Consider the following 20,418-nt stretch of genomic DNA (forward strand, 5'->3'; position numbering starts at 1 on the left):
CAAGAGCCAATGATCCCGACGCTGTCCGTAGATATTCCTTATCGAGAATTTTCTTTGTTTGTGCGCCAGTAGTCTCCTGGTTTAAATGAAAGCATTTTAAAATTAATATTTAATTTTGTTTGGTGTGCAAGTGTTCTGGAGGGAGTGAAAGAGTGTTGTTGTGTTGTTGTGGTCTTCAGTCCAGAAAATGGTTCAAATGGCTCTGAGTACTATGGGACTTAACATCTGAGGTCATCAGTCCCATAGAACTTGGAACTACCTAAACCCAACTAACCTAAGGACATCACACACATCCATTCTCGAGGCAGGATTCGAACCTGCGACCGTAGCGGTCCCGCAGTTCCAGACTGAAGCGCTTAGAGCCGCTCGGCCACAGCGGCCGGCTCTTCAGTCCGGAGGTTGGTTTGATGCAGCTCTTCATGCTATCCTATCCCGTGCAAGCTTCTTCATCTCCAAGTACTTACTGCAACATATAACCTTCGGAATCTTCTTTGTGTGTATATCTCTTGGCCCCCTGTACCATTTTTACCCTCCAGGATGCCCTTCAATATTAAATTGGTGAACCCCTGATGCCTCATGACATGTCCTACACACCAGTCCCTTCTTCTAGTCAAGTAGTGCTACAAATTCCTCTTCTCCCCAGTGCTATTCACTACCTACTCATTAGAAAACTATGAAAAAGTATGCGTGGGAAAATCTTGTGTGATTGGAAGTCATAAGATGTGTTTCCAGTATGAATACTTTCGTATAAAAGAAGGTACAATGGAAGTTAGGTGTTAAAAGAATTGATACTCAATTTTTGAGGATAACTTGGACTTTGTTTTTGTTTCATTTAGATTTGGTCTCGTAAATTTATGAGGTCTTTCGCATTTACTTTCTGTAATCCTATAGTTTCTTGTACTCATTGTATATTATCCTTCTTTCCCTATAGCTTATCCTTATTTTTCTCGGTATTTCGAACCTCTTGCACGAATTTACATTTTAGAACGCTTTTTGCAGGTTGACAAATCCTATGAACGTATCTTGATTTTTCTTCAGTATTACTTCCATTATCAAGCGCAACGCCAGAATTGCCTACTGGTACACAAACCAACAGGAAATAATAAGAGTGGGAGACGAAGAACGAAGTGCTCGAATTGAAAAGTGTGTAAGACAGGAATGTAGTCTTTTCTCCTACTGTTTCGTCTACACATCGAAGAAGCAATGACGGAAATAAAAGAAAGTCCCAGGAATAGGATTCAAAATCAAAGTGAAAGGGTATCAGTGATTAAGATGAGCTGACGATATTGCTATGTTCAGTGAAAGTGAAGCAGAATTACACCATACGTTGAATGGAATGAACAGTATAATGAGTACGGAATATGGATTGAGAATAAATCGAACAAAGACGAAAGCAATGAGAAGTTACAGAAATGAGAATAGCGAGGAACTTAGCAACTGGGTTGGTGATAATGAAGCGGATGAAGGTAAGGAAGTCTGCTACCTAGGCAGGAAAATAACCCATGAAGGTCGGAGAAAGGAGGATATCAAAAGCAGACTATCACTGAAAAAAGGGCATTACTGGACAAGGGAAGTCTAAAATAGGCCTTAATTCGAAGAAGAATGTACTTTTGGAGCACATCACTGCATGATAGTGAAATATGGACTGTGGGAATATCAGAAAATAAGAGAATTTGCGATGTGGCATTCCACAAGAACGTTGAAAATTAGGTGGACTGATAAGGTAAAATATGAAGAGGTTCTCTGGAGAATCGCGTGGGAAGAAATATGTGGAAAAACTAAGAATGAGAAGGAACAGGATGGCAGATTTTTTATTAAGACATCAGGGAATAACTTCTATGGTTGTGGAGGGAGCTGTACAATATAAAAGCTGTAGAGGAAAACAGAGATTGGATTACACCCAGCAACAATTGAATATGTTACTTGCCATTGCTGCTCTAAGATGAAGAGGTTGGCACAGGAGAGGAATTCGTGGCGGTCTGCATCAATCCAGTCTAAGACAGATCAGTTAAACAGAGTCCTATATGATGAGTTAGCGATTACCGCAGATATTTGGGAGCAGGAGATTTTCTGGTTTGCCTTTCAGATCATCAGCCAATGAGAACTAGGCATTTCCCGTGGTAATAGAGGGCTTCGTACCATAATGCAGCAAGTCTTAGTCAGCAGAACATGTGGACCCCTACAAATTTCGGTTACGATGAAGAAAACTATTCATTCACTCTTCTTTAAATCTGAAGTGACTACAGTTTTAAACTATTCATGGGAATTTTTGCGATTTTATGGGAAGTAGCTAGGAAGTTATTTGCGCGTAAATTTTCTGATCGATTAACAACTCCGCATGGCAGTTTCGTAAACTTTACGGAACATTGTGGTGAGCACTTCCTTTGAAGAAAAAAAAAAAAAAAAAGACTGAACGACCTGATGTAGTAACTCGTAAATTGCTGTGGGTCAGTTACTGTTTAGATCGTACAATTTATTGAGTGTGGACTTTTACGTTCTGGCTTTACGTATGAATACACGTAGCAAAACAATGTAACAGTGAACTTGCAATGGTAATAGCTTTCCGGCAATAAATGCAGACTTGATAACAACTTAAAATGTGTTTCAGACGTAATAATGCAGAATTGAGTGCCCCTCAAACCTGTTGCGCAGGTAGATAGAATCCCAAAATCGGAATATTTTCTTACGAACGTACAGATACTGTGTTCAAGCTCGAGTTATGCGGCCTCTGTATGCTAAGTATCAGTTGCTGTTTCTTTAACGCTGCCTTTAGTCGACCGAACCAAAGTCTGTTCTAACAGAGTGAAGGGGATGGACTCAAAAGAAGCGTATCGAGATATTTGGACTGAATTTTCCGAACCGAAGCTAAAACACAAACTTTTTGGCAGAACTGGGACCTGAAGCAGGTGTATGAGAAGCACAAAAGAACCCGCCCCGTCATACACTCATCAGCAACTGGACGTTTGCTTTATGCCGTCTTCAAGGTGTTGCTGTTTTACTGAGCAGCAGCGTAAATCTCTCTTCCGTCTACGAGTTGGCAGTCATACATGTAGCTTATATCTAATGTGTGCAAAACTGCACCCACTTAGACTAATAAATGTAACTTAGACTAATAAATGTAACCGCTGTGTAAGATGTGACGAGTTAATATCAGGTTTGGGTCGTGCCAAACAGGTGACTGGCAGGCGGTGCGTGGCTCTCCCTGCTGCCGCAGCCGCTCGCCGCCACCGATGTCCTCTGGTGAGTCGCCTCCATCTGCATAACGTGGCGAGTGCTGCAACGGCTGTGGGACGAGTGCGTGTGGGACGTGGGATGTGGAACAAGCAGGGCGAAGAAGAGCACAAGTGTGAACACCCAAATCTGTTTCATTGTATGTAAGCTGCGCTGGTACATTGAGTGCGTACGAATTGGAAATAAGTCACACATCAGAGTTCTGACACTACTACAGCTGGTCTAGTCACGTCTACTACAGAAACAGAGCGCCGGGACGCGTGGTGCTACTCTAGGCTGTGGGCGAGGGGGCCCGCGAATGGACACCCCTGGCCCAGCACAAGTGGTGTGCGGGCCGCACCCAGGTTACACCGAGTACATAATTTCGGTACGAATTCACATTCTTAGTACGTTGTAAAACTCAGTCACAAGAAAAAGATCAAATTACACTGTTCTTTTCTTTTTACGAAAATTGTACAGAAATGACATACAAAACTAACCGACTACTGAACCATTTGTCATAAAATGATATGTTTCTTTCCAGAACTTTATGAAAAATCTGTTGCTTCGGCATACAGACTGAACAGTTTAGCAGATGGGCTGGCAGCTGATTATTTTTTTTTTTTCAATCATTTTTTTCAGTGCTAAGTGATTCAAGTGAAAAAGCTTAATCTTTTCAACACCACGATCAAAATTCGGATTGAAATTTCTTGTATAGTAGAGTGAAAGAGCAGATAGTCACACTCTGATATATGTATACGTATATATATGGTGCTTAGAAAACATACATGTCGTTCGCAGTCTACACAGTCAGTCTGCGTATCGAAAATAGACATTACTGAAATGATAGCACAGAGAAATCAGATACAATACATACATGAGAGCATTGTCATACACATTAAACTAAAATCTCTAAATTATGTGCAAATTACTTTGTGTTTTAGCTTAAGTGATTCAGGACTGACACAAAGATTACATTTTTCCAGCTGTTATTTAAAACACTGAATTCATTAAAAAATTATCTGGAATGTTTTGCTCCACATTCATAATGAAGCTAACTACACACTCGCACAATATTCTAAACCACCATTTCACCGTACGCGAAGTTTCTGCTCACTTTAAAATGAAGTCACGACAGGTATGATCACCTCTTCTTCCGTAAAGAAGTTCTTTGGTGAGTGTGTATAATTTCGCTTGAAAGTACGTTTTGAATATACGTTTATATCTCTTTCGGTAGCAGTCTTTTCATTTTTTTTATCTACAGCCTTCCATACTCATAACAGCTGGTGAACATACATGGGATATCTCTTGGGTACACGTCTAACAGTGCGTCTGATTTTAAATGCAACATTAGATTTGAACTTCTTCTCGGGAACAACGCTCCACTGAATTATCGATAATGAGGCCATTATTCGGAAGCAATATTTGTAAAGCACTTCATAAAAAAGTAGATAGAGGTCTCTTTATCATCGCGTTTCTCTTTATAGTAATTAATAATAATAATAATAAATTTATTCTTATCGTGATGCACCAAATAGTGTAGTGGCATGAGCCACAGTATTGACTTTTTTTCCAGATCTAACTGATCCGTAACGATTTTTTTTAATTTATTTACTGAAATGTCGCAAGCATTTCGTCGTCATATTCGCCTCCGGCTTACGAGAATCAGTCACAATAACATGTTAAAATATCTCCTCAAAGAAATCAACATTTCAATTTTCGATGTAAGTACATCTTCGGTTATTAAATGTGAAGTACACAAAGTGTGTACAGAATATTAATCTCGGAAAGTGTATTTAACAGCACAGATCCCGCAAATTGATAACTAAAGTGATTCTTGTGGCATAGTTTTTATTGGGGATTCGGAACTGGAAACGGGAAACATATTAAGTTTCCAATCTGCAGAGCATAGGATTTGCTATCAGAGCAAGAGGTAAACTATTTGAAAATATAGTGCGATTTTACTGCTACTTGCCAACTTCCTGAAGCCACAAGAAGTTGTTCAAATAAGTAATTTCAAATAAACATCTAATACATAATAGCTGTACTTCGTCTTGCCATCTTGTTAATTCACGCACCGAAGCAACTGATAGGACAGATGTTTCAGATTTATTTGATCCAGGTGTGTGTGTGTTAGTGCTCTAAGAATCACGGCAAATGTAGCTATAACAAGGAGACTTTGTGCAATGTTTAATCTGTCACGATGTTAAGTGATGATAGTTCTGAGTACTAACCACTTCGCATTTTTAACACGGATGGCGCGTTCGAGTAAGCCGACTTTGCTGCGCCAAATACAAGTACGTATCTCATAAACTGCAGTGCGTAAATGAGTCCAAGAAACCGCGCCACGGCCCGAAGCGGCTCACAAGCCGTCACTGATGGCGATTGGCAATGACTGAGATCTATCCGTGACAGAGCACCGTCAGACTTCAGCGTGCCGAGAGGTCTCGGTGGGAGTATGGACGTTGCAGCAGCTGTGGAAGCCACGTCGCCTGTCGAGTTGGCGAAGCGAGGCCCCGGACTCGTTCCTCGTCGGCCGAACGGCGAAAGCTGGACGAAATGCAGGCGGCGGCGCTGAGTGGTCGTGCCGGCGGCGGTTAGTTGCAGCGCTCGATGCCCCAGCCGGAGGTGGACATCTCAACCAGCTTGACGCGGTAGTCGGCGTCCAGGATGAGGTCTGAGATGCAGCCGACGAGGCCGACGCGGTATTTGCCGTGCGTCTCGCGCTCGATGTCCTCCATGCCACCTGCAAAGCAAGAGGCGCGTCCAAGTGAACACACAGTATTCGACACCACCCACTGAAACAGTTCTATCGAAACCTCCGCGCTTTCTGTCTGCCTAACAAGGACACGATCCCCGACCGACTGAAACTCCCACCTAACTTCACCTACCCACAGACCTCGTGCATGTCCTAAACGCTCGCCAGTGTTAGATTCCAGCTGGAGGTCGATCGTAAATGTGCGTCCACGCTGATGGCCAATCAATCATATAAATGGGTGGTGTCTGCTCTATCGGACAGGTGTGAAAGGAGACACCGTGCATTCATTTAATCTGACTTTTGCAATTTCTTATATTTATTGTGGTAACGGCCTTGCCGCAGTGGCTACACCGGTTCCCGTGAGATCACCGAAGTTAAGCACTGTCGGGCGTGGTCGGCACTTGGATGGGTGACCATCCAGGCCACCACGCGCTGTTGCCATTTTTCGGGATGCACTCTGCCTCGTGATTCCAATTGAGGAGCTGCCCGACCGAATAGTAGCGGCTTCGGTCAAGAATACCATCATAACGACCGGGAGAGTGGTGTGCTGACCCCACGCCCCTCGTATCCGCATCCTCCACTGAGGATGACACGGAGGTCGGATGGTCCCGGTAGGCCACTCGAAGCCTGACGACGGAGGTTCTTTTATATTTATTGTACACCATGTGATCAAAAGTATCCGAACCCCCTGAAAAACATACATTTTTCATATTAGGTTCAATGTGCTGCCACCTACTACCAGGTACTCCATATCAGCGACCTCAGAAGTCATTCGACATCGTGAGAGAGCAGAATGGGGCGCGCCGCTGAACTCACGGACTTCGAACGCGGTCGGGGGACTGGGTGTCACTTGTGTGATACGTATGTGCGAAAGCTTTCCACACTCCTCAACATCCCTAGCTCCAAATGATAGTCAAAAGGAAACGTGAAGGGACATAAACAATGCAAAAGCGTGCATCCCGACCCCGTCTATTGACTGACAGAGACCGCCGACTGTTGAAGACGGTCGTAATGTGTAATAGGCAGACATCTATCCGAACCATCACAGAGGAATCCCAGACTGCATCAGGATCCACTGCAAGCACTATCACAGTTAGGCGGGAAGTGAGAAAACTTGGATTTCATGGTCGAGCGGCTGCTCATAAGCCACACATCACGCCCGGATATGCCTAACGACGCCTCGATTGGTGTAAAGAGCGTAAACATTGGACGGTCGAACGGTGTGTGGAGTGACGAATAACGGTACACAATGTGGCTATCCGATGGCAGGGTGTGGGTACGGCGGGTGAACGTCATCTGCCAGCGTGTGTAGTGACAACAGTAAAATTCGCAGGCGGGGGTAATATGGTGTGGTTGTGTTTTTCATTGAGAGAGCTTCCACCCGTTATTGTTTTGCGTGGCACTATCACAGCGCAGGCCTACAATGATGTTTTAAGATCTTCCTTGCTTCTCACTGTTGAAGAGCAATTCAGGGATGGCGATTGGACCATTCAACACGATCGAGCACCTGTTCATAAGGCACGGCCTGTAGCTGAGTGTTTACACGACAATAACATCTCTTTAATGGGCTGGCCTGCACTGAGTCTTGACCTGAATCCTACAGAGCACCTACGGGATGTTTTGAAACTCCGACTTCGTGCCAGGCCTCACCGACCGACATCGGTACCTCTCCTCAGTGCAGCACTCCGTGAAGAATGGGCTGCCATTCCGCAAGAAACCTTCCAGCACCTGGTTGAACGTATGACTGCGAGAGTGGAAACTGTCATCAAGGCTTGGGGAGTGCCAACACCATACTCAATTCCAGCATTACCGACGGAGGATGTCACGAACTTGTAAGTCATTTTCTACCAAGTGTCCGGATACTTCTCATCACATAGTGTACGTGAAGTCCAAAAAGGAAACGCCAGTCAACCAAAGCAGGTCGATACAAGTCTCAAAAATTCTCGAAAATATCGACGATTTTCCAAGAAACTTTAATTGCCAAAATCTACGCAGTTTCTCACGATCCCGTGCCCGGCTCACTCGGTAGCTTTGGTGAATGGTATTCGGGTAATCAGTGGATTGCTGATTCGAATTAAGCTATGGTCGTTTTTCGTTTTTTCTTTTAATTCGAGTATCTGCACCATTCCAATGTAAATTTCACCAAATATATGCTAATTAACCCTTACCTAATAATCATTTTATGAAAAATGCAAGTCTTCTTATTCCTAATTACATTTTGTATGCAGAATTCCAGTTTCCATTGCAAATACAAATTCTTAATTATCGATATTTTATAATGACTGGTTATGATTCCGCAACTCTTTTAGTTCAAACAGTCGTTATTATCAATTTTTAAGAAAATGTAGATAATTATGTATCTACATTTGTAATTTTTGTGATATATAACGGTAAACAAGGAGACATGCATTTTTCATAAATAATGCTGATTAGGGATGTGTTAATTACCACATATTTGAAGATCTTTTATATAAATGATGTAGATATTTGAGCTGAGGGATGGCGTAAAACAATAGAAAGAGCCCAGCGAGTTTCAAAGCAGCGATCAATCGGTGGTCCCATTCACACTCTATGACGCTACCCAGTGAGCCACGTGACCCGCTGTAAAAAGTTCCTTAACTTGGGTGAATTAAAGTTCCTCGCAAATCTGCAAAGTCTGTTTTCTTCAGAATTTTTGAGAGTTACATAGAAATACATTTCTCGGTTGATATTTGAGTTCTGTACTTGACGTACCACAGCTATAACAAACTTACAAAATTCAGAGAGCCGAGTGATCTCCCAATAAGATCGATTGCAAGCAGTCAATCTTCAATTAATCGATTGCTTCACACGAGGCCATCTAGAGCTCCCGCTTCTGTCGCTTTCATTTCTGGCGAAGACCTGCGTACAGCATAAATTTGGACAAAATCGTCTACGACATGCAGGCGCGATCCCCAAGTTAGTAATAGTATGGTCACACCACTGTTACTGCACACGTTTGAGTGTATCCGATATACTTGTATTTTACATATGAAGAATGGTCTGTTGTATGCTTTATATTAATGTTCTTTATTTAATTTGTGTAGTTACTTAATTTCGACGTTGCGTCATTTTCAAGCGCTTGTAAGATGTCTCCATGTTATACATTCTTGAAAAGGACGCATTGTGATCAGCTACTCGCACAAATTAAATTAAATACACATCCTAAACAGACCATGTTTTCATCTGTAAAATATTTAGAGGCTGTGGCCCCATAAAATAAAATAATATTTTATCTGGCAGATGCAATTATTTTAATGGATGCTGATCATAAACAAACATTCCGTAAAAGTTTTGCTTCTTACTCAAAACTCAATATTTTCTCAGACATCATACGGAATGCGGGCCTACAACCTAGAATAAAACGACGTAAACTAAGTTACATATATTCACTGCGGTTGTGGGTTCGGAAGTCTAGCGATGGCTCTGTTATACGATGGGTTGAGAATACTAGTATTGCAAGTGACATTTCGTAAAAGAATAACCTAAATGGACATTTGGTAAGCTAAACCATGTATCTTTTAAGATAAAAAGATTTACAAGTGAATTCCTACTGAGTATTGCACTATGTGATGATAAAGTTTAAGCTCAAAGATAGCACCTGGACTGCATTTAGAGTACAACTTGTGCAAGTGAAATGGCGCACGAAAGAAGAATTACTGCTGTCGTTAATGAAGCTTAAGATGCGTATTTTTCTGACATTTCAGCTATAGCGTAGTTTCTTTGCTTTTAAGATTATTTATAGTAGTATTCAACGCATATTTAAAGGGGCTATGCGTAAAGCCAATCCTTGTCTGAAATAGTAGCTCGTATTGTTATAGTGTACTTTTGTCCATACGACATGAATTGAGTAAGCTCAGATTCATTGACGTTTTTTCAGTAGCTATCTGGACTGCACATGTGTATTAGTTGCATTGAGTAAAACGTAGCGTCAGTAGAGCTTATGCAATACCGCTAAATCACTGCTTCTTTTATACAATGACTTGAGCATGATGTACGGGGAAATACATTATAGTTAATTTTCTAGATGCCAGTTCCGATTATGATTTACTCGAGATTTTTGATTATGTGCCTGCAGAATAGGGTTCACCGTCATCGATCACGAGTACAACTGAAAAGAAAAGAGTAAATTTACAGGTAAGTTTGAAGAAATTTTTTCACTTACAGTATGCCCAAATGCAAATTTAATGTTTTCTTTAGGCACAGCGCATCCTAGTTTTTTGATCAAAACCTGTGAAGTTATTCCTACAATATTAAGATACTCCACGCCTTTTTGAAGAAAAACGTGGCTGCTAGTGTGGTAGAACTATCTACTTCTTTACGTTACAGGAAAGGAAGTAATTTAGAATGCTCCTGACAAGCATCTGAAAGACAGGAGCAGTACTTCTCATCACCACAGGTACCGGAAGATGTACCCAGAGGACAGAAGCAGTCGAGAAATCCGGGGTACAAAAACATGAGGTTGGAAAGAAGTTAAGAAATTTAGGGGAGATGTTTACTACTCTTTAATGGAAGGTGACTGAAGCAATGTTAGTGAAACATTTCAACCACAACTGTACGTACCACTACTCTGAAAACTTTATGAAACCCGATAGACAAATCATATTTAGGTACTTTTGGGGTCTTGGTTCTTGGAACATACAAACTTCACTCATATGTACACGTGTATCAGTGAAAGTGAAAGTTTCTAAACCCGGCGCACTTAGGTAAAGATCAAGTAGTAAAATTATACATCTCGGGGTATATGTGTAAGGAATTTTATTTCGAGGCTTTGAATATCAATAATGGATGTCTTACAACAGCTAGCAGAAAGAAGCACAGGCATTCCACAACCAGATTTCAGAGACCACAAAGAATCTGCTTTAAAGCAACCATCAGAGAGAAGAGAAGAGTTACAAAATCATATTGCCTTCTTACCAAAATTCAGGAGCCACTACAGCAGAGCAGACAATTCTCACAGACAGTGTTCGAGTTCAGAGCTTAATCGGAGCAAAATGTATGCACGGTATTCCATTGTTCCAAGTACGTCGAACTGAATACACCTCCAGTTCAAGAGAGGTGTTACCGTCGTCATGTTTTTAATAGGGATTTCAGTCTAAGCTTTCACCATCCACTCAGTGATATGTGCAATAATTGTCACAAGTTCAAGACTGATAATACCTCTTCAGACAGGGCGTTAGCTACTGAACCCAAGAGGTAGAATGAGCTTCATTTAAGAAAAGCACACAATCAGATAGACGAAAAGAAACTGAACAGGAATACGAGAATTTACTGCTGATTTCACATTTGACTTACAGAAAACAGTGCTGGAACCTTATACGACTATGAACAAAATATCTTATCTGAGCGTATTGTGGACCTACGGTCTAGGTGCGCATGACCTTAAATCAGGAAAAGCCTACATGTTCATGAGAAATGAACCTACCAAAGGGAGAGGTTAATGGGAACTTGGTTCATGCTTGGCCAAATATTCAGGACAACTGACCCATATCATTGCGTACAGCGACAGCTGCAGTGACCAGAACAAGAACCACAATATTCTAATATACTGAATGTATATGTTGAGGAAAAATCAACACATTGACACAATAGATTACAAGTTCGTCGAAACTGGCCTGTAATATAATCAAGATTTTGGTCGAATTGGGGCTGCATATTTGTTTCCCAAGGCAGAGTGGAAGGAAAGAAGAAGGCTATCATAAAGGTTACCATAATGGTATTGAAAACTGAATAATTTCTTTCGCTTACAGCCAAGCTTTACATAGCAAAGGATGAAGTTGCTACAGATACCGAAGGAAACAAAATGCAGTATAGGAATATTAGGTGGTTTTGAATAAACAAAAGAAAGTCTCTAACAATGCAGTTCAAGTGTTCACTAAACTGTGACCTTGTGTTTATAGAATTGGATAATAGGAGGCACAATGTCGGTCGCCCATCGATGACTCTTCTGCAGCCTTTACATGAAAAAGGCACATAAATAAAATTTGAGAAGCGGAAAAACTTAAGAAGATAATGAACTACATTCCTCCTATTTTTCATGGCTTCTATGCAATATATCCCATTCCCAGACAGCAGTATTCTTGGGTGCAACAGAGAGTGGACAAAGAAGAGGATGTCATGAAAGAATGGGATAAGAAAGACTGAAAAATGCACAAGACAGTGGTAGAGCAACATGAGTATTTCCCCAGGCAAGAAATACGGCGGAAGGAAACGATTCTGTATCTGTATACAATGACAGTAAGGAGACAACGGAAAGTGACTATGAATAATCTCTCGTATATGTTGGAAGCTCAGCAGTATAATTTCGTTTTGGTGTTTTAATTTTCTTTGTTACTTCCTCTTGTGTTATAATGTTCATGAAGTGTTGAAAATAAGTCACACAAGGAAGTAAATTATATCTCCTTAGCTTTGTACCTGTTTTACTCTAAAAAGTTTTAAGGCACAAGGGGTATAAGTACGCGTAACACATAGTAAAAAATAATGCATTGGTACTACAGTCTCTAACCCTAACTACAGCTATACATGGATTAACTGATTATCAAAAACAAATATCTGATGTGATGATACCAGCTCACATAGTTTATAAATAGCCATTTAACTTTAACGACCATTTACTCAGTTTGCTTAAGTTAGACTTGTACTCTCAGCCTCTCATATACCAGAAAGTAAACGTCGACGGATCACACCAACTCAAAACAAAATGTACCAAAATGCTTCCTATAAATTACAAATGAAAGATAAAGGCCCGAGAATTATGAATTTTTCTGGTGTTATCACGCTGTTTCACTGTCCACTAATACGACCTTGACCACCGTGATAATCTGTCTGATTCTGTTGGACAACGCACTACCCATTACGTAAACTAACGTTAATCCAAAGAACGGAATATACCACGCGCCATTCATCCGTAAACTGTGCAAACACGGTACCCTGAGTATTGTATTGTTTTGATGATATGTGTACTGCAGATATGAAACCATTTCAGCACTGCCGTAAATAATGGGAGAGATATCACCCCACGCGAGCTGTAAGATGAAGCTCAGTGACGTGTGTTCACTGGTTTTAACACTAGCTGCAGATCGCATCGGTAGCTCTTGCGTCTTACAGGCGATCGTATACGAGAAGGTGGGAGAATCAAGAATATATTTTACACAACTATAAAAGATTTAAAGTAACGATTCGCAGTAGATAGTTATTCTACTAACATGACACATGAAACAATTCGCTTCTCATCGTTATGAACACTAAATGTGTGCGTTTAAAATAAAACAGGTATTTCAAAGCTATTAATTTTTTTTAGGAAACAGTCTTTTAGTAGCAAATGGGAGTAATTTTTAGTCAAGATTCGCTAAAGGGCTTTCCTCTGAAAAACAAGCCTACAATTTCAAGGTCACTATAAGAGAAATTGTTAGCTAAAAACCAGATAACGAGTTCGTAAAATGAAACTCTATCACACACATTTTCGATGAATGTGTATGAATGTATATGAATTACAGAATAAAATCTCAACTACCAAGATCACTAAAGTCAGTTGGTCACATAGATGATCAGTTTTGGCAATTCTCTGTAGCCATCTTCGGATTTGCAGAAAGAAGGAACCGAAAATGCTATGTTTACATCATTACATAATCTCCTCCATCAGTACACTACGTGGTACTGTCCAATGTATGTCCCTGTTGATATCGTGAGCTACACTATAAGTCGGCATAATATTTTTAAAATAAGAGCTGCGTACACACACATAATTGCGACGACTGCAAGTGTTCACATTCATCACCACTTTACAACTGACCTTCTTCCATGACCATCCTCTACTTTCTACACTCTCTCTTCCTGCACCCATGGTTACTGTTGTCTGGGAATGGGATACATTATTACAGAAGGCATGGTAAACGAGAGGAATGTGGTTCATTATCTTCTGAAGATTTTTCCACTTCTAAAATTTTATTTCAGTGCGACCTTCATGTAAAAGCTGCAGAAGAGGCATTGGTGGGCTACCGATATTCTGCCTCCTGAAATCCACTTCTATAACCTCAAGGTAACGGTTTACTGAATTCTTTGACTGCATCGTTAGATTCTTTCCTTTGTTTATTCTGATCCATATAATATTTCTCCATTATACAGGGTGTTTCAAAAAGGATTTTTACAACCTTGAAAATTAATATAAATTAATTCATAGTATCTACAGAGGTGTCAATCTGTAGCGAAATACAACAAGTTTTGTCTCGCGTAGTTCGCTAGCGCCGAGTCACATCGTAAGGAATGCTAGCGGAAGTAGCGTTAAAGATGGTTGACTTCACTGGAACCGAGTGTGCTAGCTGTGTGTTTTGGTTTGAAGAGTCGAATTCGGCTACAACAGTTCAGCGAATTTTTCGTTCCAAGTACGCTAAAGATCCTCATATTAGGCCTACAACATGTGAGTGGCATAAATGTTTTGTAGAAAGAGGGTGCAAGAGCAAAGTGTATGGACCCTCTTTTCCGGAGAGAACCATCAATGAGATAGTGTACCTGAATATGTTACAACAATTTTTGATACCACAGATCGACGAGGATGACCAAGAACGAAATGTTTACTCCATGCAAGATGGTTCACCACCCCACTACCTGGCTGACATCCGGGATTTTCTCAGTGACCTTTCCAGATCAATGGATTGACCGTGATGCGCCAACTGTTTGGTCCCCACGTTCCCCAGACCTGACACCATTCGATATTTTTATGGGGATTCATCAAGCACATAGTATCTGGACCTCCTGTGTCGTCTTCTCTACCTGAACTTAGAGCAAGAATTTATGCCTTCACTGAGCAAGTTACACCACCAATACTGTAGTGAGATTGTGAAGGGATTGACTTCCGATGGCATGTGTGTAGGATAACCTACGGAAGCCACATACATCATCTTGAGTTTAAGGTAAAAAAAAAACTTGATGCGTTACCCTACAAAATAACACTAAACCCACCTGTACATCTTATTTCCATAAATTTATATGAATTTTTAAATTCGTTAAGTCATTTTTGAAACACCCTGTATTTTGTTTCCTTCACTATCTGTAGCGAATTCTTTCTTTGCTATGAAATTGAAGGGTTTAGCTGAAAGAAAGTTTTGTTTTATTTCCACTACGGTAAGCCGGCCGGTGTGGCCGAGCGGTTTTAGCGGCGTCAGTCTGGACCCGCGCGACCGCTACGGTCGCAGGTTCGAATCCTGCTCGGGTATGGATGATGTCCTTAGGTTAGTTAGGTTTAAGTAGTTCTAAGTCTAGGGGACTGATGACCTCAGATGTTAAGTCCCATAGTGCTCAGAGCCACTTGAACCATCCTATATGGTAAACATTCTGCTAGTCTTCCTCACTTCTTCCGTCTAATCTTTGGAAACAATTACATAATTCAAATGTTTCTCTGCCTTTCCAATTCGATCAAAATCAGGACAGGTTCAATGAACTTGGGATCCATTGTACATGTGTCGATATTTCCTCAAAATTCGATATTTCAAAACAAGGGCAGTTGTTCAGTGTTCATGAATGTGAGCGCTTGTAACCGGCGCAATAACATGCGTGTACATAGCTGCTGTTTTAAAATTGATATGCCAACATATAGTGTAGCTCACGACGCCAACATGGACATACCGTGTATAGCACCACTTACTGAACTGATGGAAGAGTCTGTGCAATGACGTAAACAAAGCATTTCCGGTTCCATCTTTTGCAAATCTGAAGATGGCAACAGACAACTGCCCAAACCGGTCACCTAAATGGATAAATGATTTTAGAGATCTCGGCTGCTGACAATTTATTCAGTGTTGATAGTACTACAGATCGCCTCCACGCTGACGATGTCAGAAGTGTACGTGGATGTATTTTCCGAAGAAAAGCTTCTGCGGCGGAACGACCCAATTTTCTACGTCACATGCACAAACATAAGTAGGTCATGGTGACAGACGACGCGCACATGATCGCTAAAACGTGTTATGATCTAGTTTGTGGATTTGGGAGCGGATATGGGCTTAGATTGTGTCATGAAATTATCAGAAAGAGAGCTTCTGGTACATAGCAGTTATGAGTCATGTCTCGTCTTGGAGCATCACTACAGGTACCAGATGCACTAGTTGAAATGTAAGGACACCTGGTTAAATGTAGAGCTCTTCTGTGCCAGGATGTTATAGAAACAAATGTCATGTTCGTGAAAAGTCTTATTTATTGATGAGCTGGACACAATCTCCTTGCTCCCTGCGAACTCGAACAAAAATCAAAAAGACCACAACTATTTAAAATTAACTTTTGTTCCAATCTACCATCTTCCAAGTTCAACTTCACGTGACACAAATAATTTCGTGGACTTGTAAAAGAAGCGAGAACGACGGTACTTACCGATGTATAGCCCTGTGTTAGTGTTGAGCTGTCTCAGCTTCCCTGGAGATCTTTTGATGATTGTCGGTCCGTTGTCCACGGTAATAGAACCCTCTTGCTCGTTCCTGAAATAAAGAAAATAACTTTACACAAAGCAACGATGTTATCTATCGCACGATTCAGCCGTAAGCCATACGTGGATTTACAAACTGATCATTTTAAAAGAAAGGTGGTTACTGAAAGTAGTTAATAATGCTAGGCTGTAGCGGTTTTAGGCAATTCTATGCATCATAAACAGTAAACGTTATTACTTTCTTCTTGCATACATTGAATACTTCCTACGGAGTTTGCTTTAGGTGCTAATTATCACCCACCGAACTCACGATTATGTACTGAAACATTAGATAAATCTGCACAGTTCTTGCCTAGATAAATACACCGGCGTGAGCGTGCTAGACGATCACAATATTACGAATAAAAATGTTGTTGTAACTCACCATCGTCTCGGATGAGGTTGGCATGTGGTACGTATTCTCGACCATCGCATTCAAAAGCGTGTGACCTGCTTTTAACTAAACAGTATTCTGTCCCAGATCTACAGTAAAAATGTGGCCGCAAACCGCACTTAAATTAGTAAAACTGTGTAACTTATTCACGCGAAAATATTATACTCCCAAGCGGGCGATCGACAATTTATATAAATAGACAGTGGCTGGTTAAAACTAATGTTACTAATATTCATTTCCGTACAAAACGATGAATGACCGAAGGATTAATGTTTAATAAGACGTCGGTGATGACGTCATTGCAGACGGAGCACGAGTTCGGAAAGAGTGACCTATTTTTGCCTTCTTGAAAGTAATAACCCGTCATTCGCATTAAATCACTTATAGAACTCACGGATTATATAGTTAAGGTATTCCGACCGTTATTTGAATTCCATTCCTACCGAACGCCATCCACCTTGTGATTACATGGCCCTATTTGCAGCGTTACGATCAACCTTAGACGTGGTGTGGTGCGCACATAGTGCAATATGAAAGGCATCGAGATCGGAGAGGGTCGCCTCTTTTTGCCTTCTTGAAAGTAATGATCCTCTCATTCGCATTAAATCACTTAAAGAAACTACGGAGTATGTAATTTAGGAAATTCCGACTGTGATTTGAAATCCGCACATAGTGCAACACGAAAGACGTGTAACACTTAGTGTTGACAAGGAAAGTCTTTCGTTCGAAGTGGTGTGTAGAGAACTGGCAAAGTTCACGCTGTCATTGATTTTACCGAACGGCAGATTCTTAGTAGTCCGTTGGCTGGGAACGACTATGGCAATACTGTACTAGCAAAGCTCTTCGAGTACTCTCGCGTGGCTTTAGACAGTAACCGCAGAAAGTGGTCGAGTGAGACTGGAAGGAACGATCGGCTAGAAAATACGAAACGTACACGGCTAACATAGAAAAAATGGTTCAAATGGCTCTGAGCACTATGGGACTTAACATCTATGGTCATCAGTCCCCTAGAACTTAGAACTACTTAAACCTAACTAACCTAAGGACAGCACACAACACCCAGCCATCACGAGGCAGAGAAAATCCCTGACCCCACCGGGAATCGAACCCGGGAACCCGGGCGTGGGAAGCGAGAACGCTACCGCACGACCACGAGATGCGGGCTAACATAGAAAAGCGCAATTCAGTACAGGAAGGTAGTCAGCAGTCAATGGAGCAACAGACAATGCACAACAACCTGGCGACAGGAAATCGTTGACAAACATACTGTTCGCCATATATTACTAAAATAACGATTGAAATTGTGGGCTGTTTTGACGTAGTTACGATTATCGTGGAACTAAGGAACTAGGGGAGTCAGTTGCCAGCTCCGATCGATCGCACTTGTCTTGACATCACGAGGATGGCTGTGCCAGCATACACCATGAGGTATTCTGCTCGACATGCGCATACTGGGTCGTATACGAGTTGGATACCACAACATTAAGTTGTCAGTGATCTAACAGCAGTTAACGTGAAACTTGCGTTATACGGTCAAAGAAATAGGCGTTGCAGGTAGACACGGGAATCTCAAAGTCTTGGGCAAGGCCCTAGTGGAAGTAGTTTGCTATCGGCTTCTTCAAACCCTTCATGGAATTTCAGGTGATTGCCCGACAAATATGTTGTATCCTTCCAGTGTTATGACAAGAGTGATCCTAGGCAGCAGCGACCCGACCCGAGCCTGAGACAGACGCTCAGTGCAGTTTCTTAGCTGATCTCTTTTGCTGCTTCTTGTTGTTATCAAAAGGCTCTGAGTGGTAACCTGTGATATGCAGATAAGTTTTATATTTTGGCGAAAGGTTACAACCGCTATCTGACTATAGTTTGAACTTCCATAAGTTCAGAACGACCAAGGAACCAAAAGGGAAGAAGCTACCTACTGTTCTCCCTCCACATCATGAACTAGCTGATGTCTTCTGCACCGAATGCTGCATTTTCCTCTGGAGAGCAAATGAATATTCAGGTCCTCAGACGCCGCTGCATATTATCTCTGCGGATAACATAGAACACGTTTGAGGAACTTACAGTACTATGTTGTAAAGAACGGAAACGGCACGGGCACCTGTCGAAGTCTGCCTCCGGCAACGTAATAGTTTCTTGCATAATTATCGTCACTAAAGATTGAAACCCTTTAGTTCTTTAAAAGTGGAGCTGTACGCAAATAGTTATGTAATTGTAATTTTCTGACTGTTCAATATTAGTAACAAAGCGTTGTTAATCGTTCACAAACCAAAGAAAATTAGAGACCCATGAGCAAATATGTAGTCTCATGTATCTCAGTAATTACAGTTACACGTCATCATCGTCGCCATCGTCATGAGTAGTCCTTCAGCCTTACGGCAGGTCCAGACATGGTAAGTGGTCACTTCTCAGTCTTTCGTAGTTATCGTTTTTTCCCTGACACAATATGTTAGTTGGTCTCTGTGCCTCTCTCTTTGTCTCTCTGTTACTGTCTCTATCATCCTCTTTACGTCCTTAATGAAGTAAGCAGGGCATTCTCAAGATGTGGAATAACCTAATTTTCTTCCTTTCCCTTACGGTGTCTACGAGCGCCAGACACCACACTTGCTAGATGGTAGCCTTCAAATCGGCCGCAGTCCGCTAGTATACGTCGGACCCGCGTGTCGCCACTATCAGTGATTGCAGAGCGAGCGCCGCCACTCGGCAGGTCTAGAGAGACGTCCTAGCACTCGCCCCAGTTGTACAGCCGACTTTGCTAGCGATAGTTCACTGACAAATTACGCTCTCATTTGCCGAGACGATAGTTAGCATAGCCTTCAGCTACGTCAATTGCTATGACCTAGCAAGGCGCCATTATCGTTTGCTATTTATCTTGTGATGCATGTACCGTCAGACCGATGTTCACCAATTATGGATTAAAGTTAAGTATTCCAGAAGCACCGCACTCTTTTTACTAGACTCAACTCCTTTAACTGTTCCAGATCTCACGCCAGCCTGCGTGAGCTTAAACGCGTGCCTTTCGGCTACCTCATAGTGGCTTGGCTGTCTTGCCAAGTCACAACACTTCTTCCACACACAGTGTCATCTGTCTTCTTTCTTCGTCCTTTCGTAAATCTGAAGTTTGAAACCTACTGCAGTTGCTGTCCATCTACGCTGATTTTGGCCTCCTCTCCTTGTTCTCTCAATATTACATTTTTCGTTCTTTTCTTATTTACTATGATTCCGAATTCTTTGTATTTCTTCCTAGTCCTTCAACGACAACAACAAACAGGTTTTTGGCTTCCATGAGCTCAGTATTGTCTCCAAGTAGGGTATTTATAGAGGGTGCAGGGAAGAAAAACACACAGTGTTGTCAAGCAGGTGGCGTCCCGTCGAGCAAACTTTCCCACGTAACAGGGGATGGGAGAAATGCGCCGCTAGGGGGCTGTAGCAACGAAGCGGCAGCCAATTTCCGATGAGGAAGCGGAAGTGGTCACCCAGCATTCTCAAAATTTCTGAGGCGGGACAGCCATTCGCAACGTGCTAGGAATTCACGACCAGGGTACGCTGATCGTTACTTCGACGACGTCAGCCTTGAAGCAATGC

The 20,418-nt window shown here is 41.7% G+C and overlaps 1 protein-coding gene and 1 pseudogene across 1 annotated transcript in view; one reads left to right on the forward strand and one right to left on the reverse strand.

Annotated features, from left to right (window-relative positions):
• Nucleotides 1-3,347: 3,347 nt before the first annotated feature.
• LOC124616216 (pikachurin-like) overlaps nucleotides 3,348-20,418 on the reverse strand; it is a 976,895-nt gene continuing 959,824 nt past the window's right edge. Inside the window, exons 13-14 of the mRNA XM_047144519.1 lie at nucleotides 16,349-16,452; nucleotides 3,348-5,956 (exon numbers count right to left, since the gene is read on the reverse strand). Of these exons, the coding sequence (XP_047000475.1) occupies nucleotides 5,808-5,956; nucleotides 16,349-16,452 (253 nt within the window). The 3' untranslated portion in view covers nucleotides 3,348-5,807. The remainder of the gene's footprint in view (nucleotides 5,957-16,348; nucleotides 16,453-20,418) is intronic.
• LOC124616971 lies at nucleotides 6,292-6,409 on the forward strand (annotated as a pseudogene).

This window comes from Schistocerca americana, chromosome 5, assembly GCF_021461395.2.
Source record: "Schistocerca americana isolate TAMUIC-IGC-003095 chromosome 5, iqSchAmer2.1, whole genome shotgun sequence".
Taxonomy (NCBI): Eukaryota; Metazoa; Arthropoda; class Insecta; order Orthoptera; family Acrididae; genus Schistocerca; species Schistocerca americana.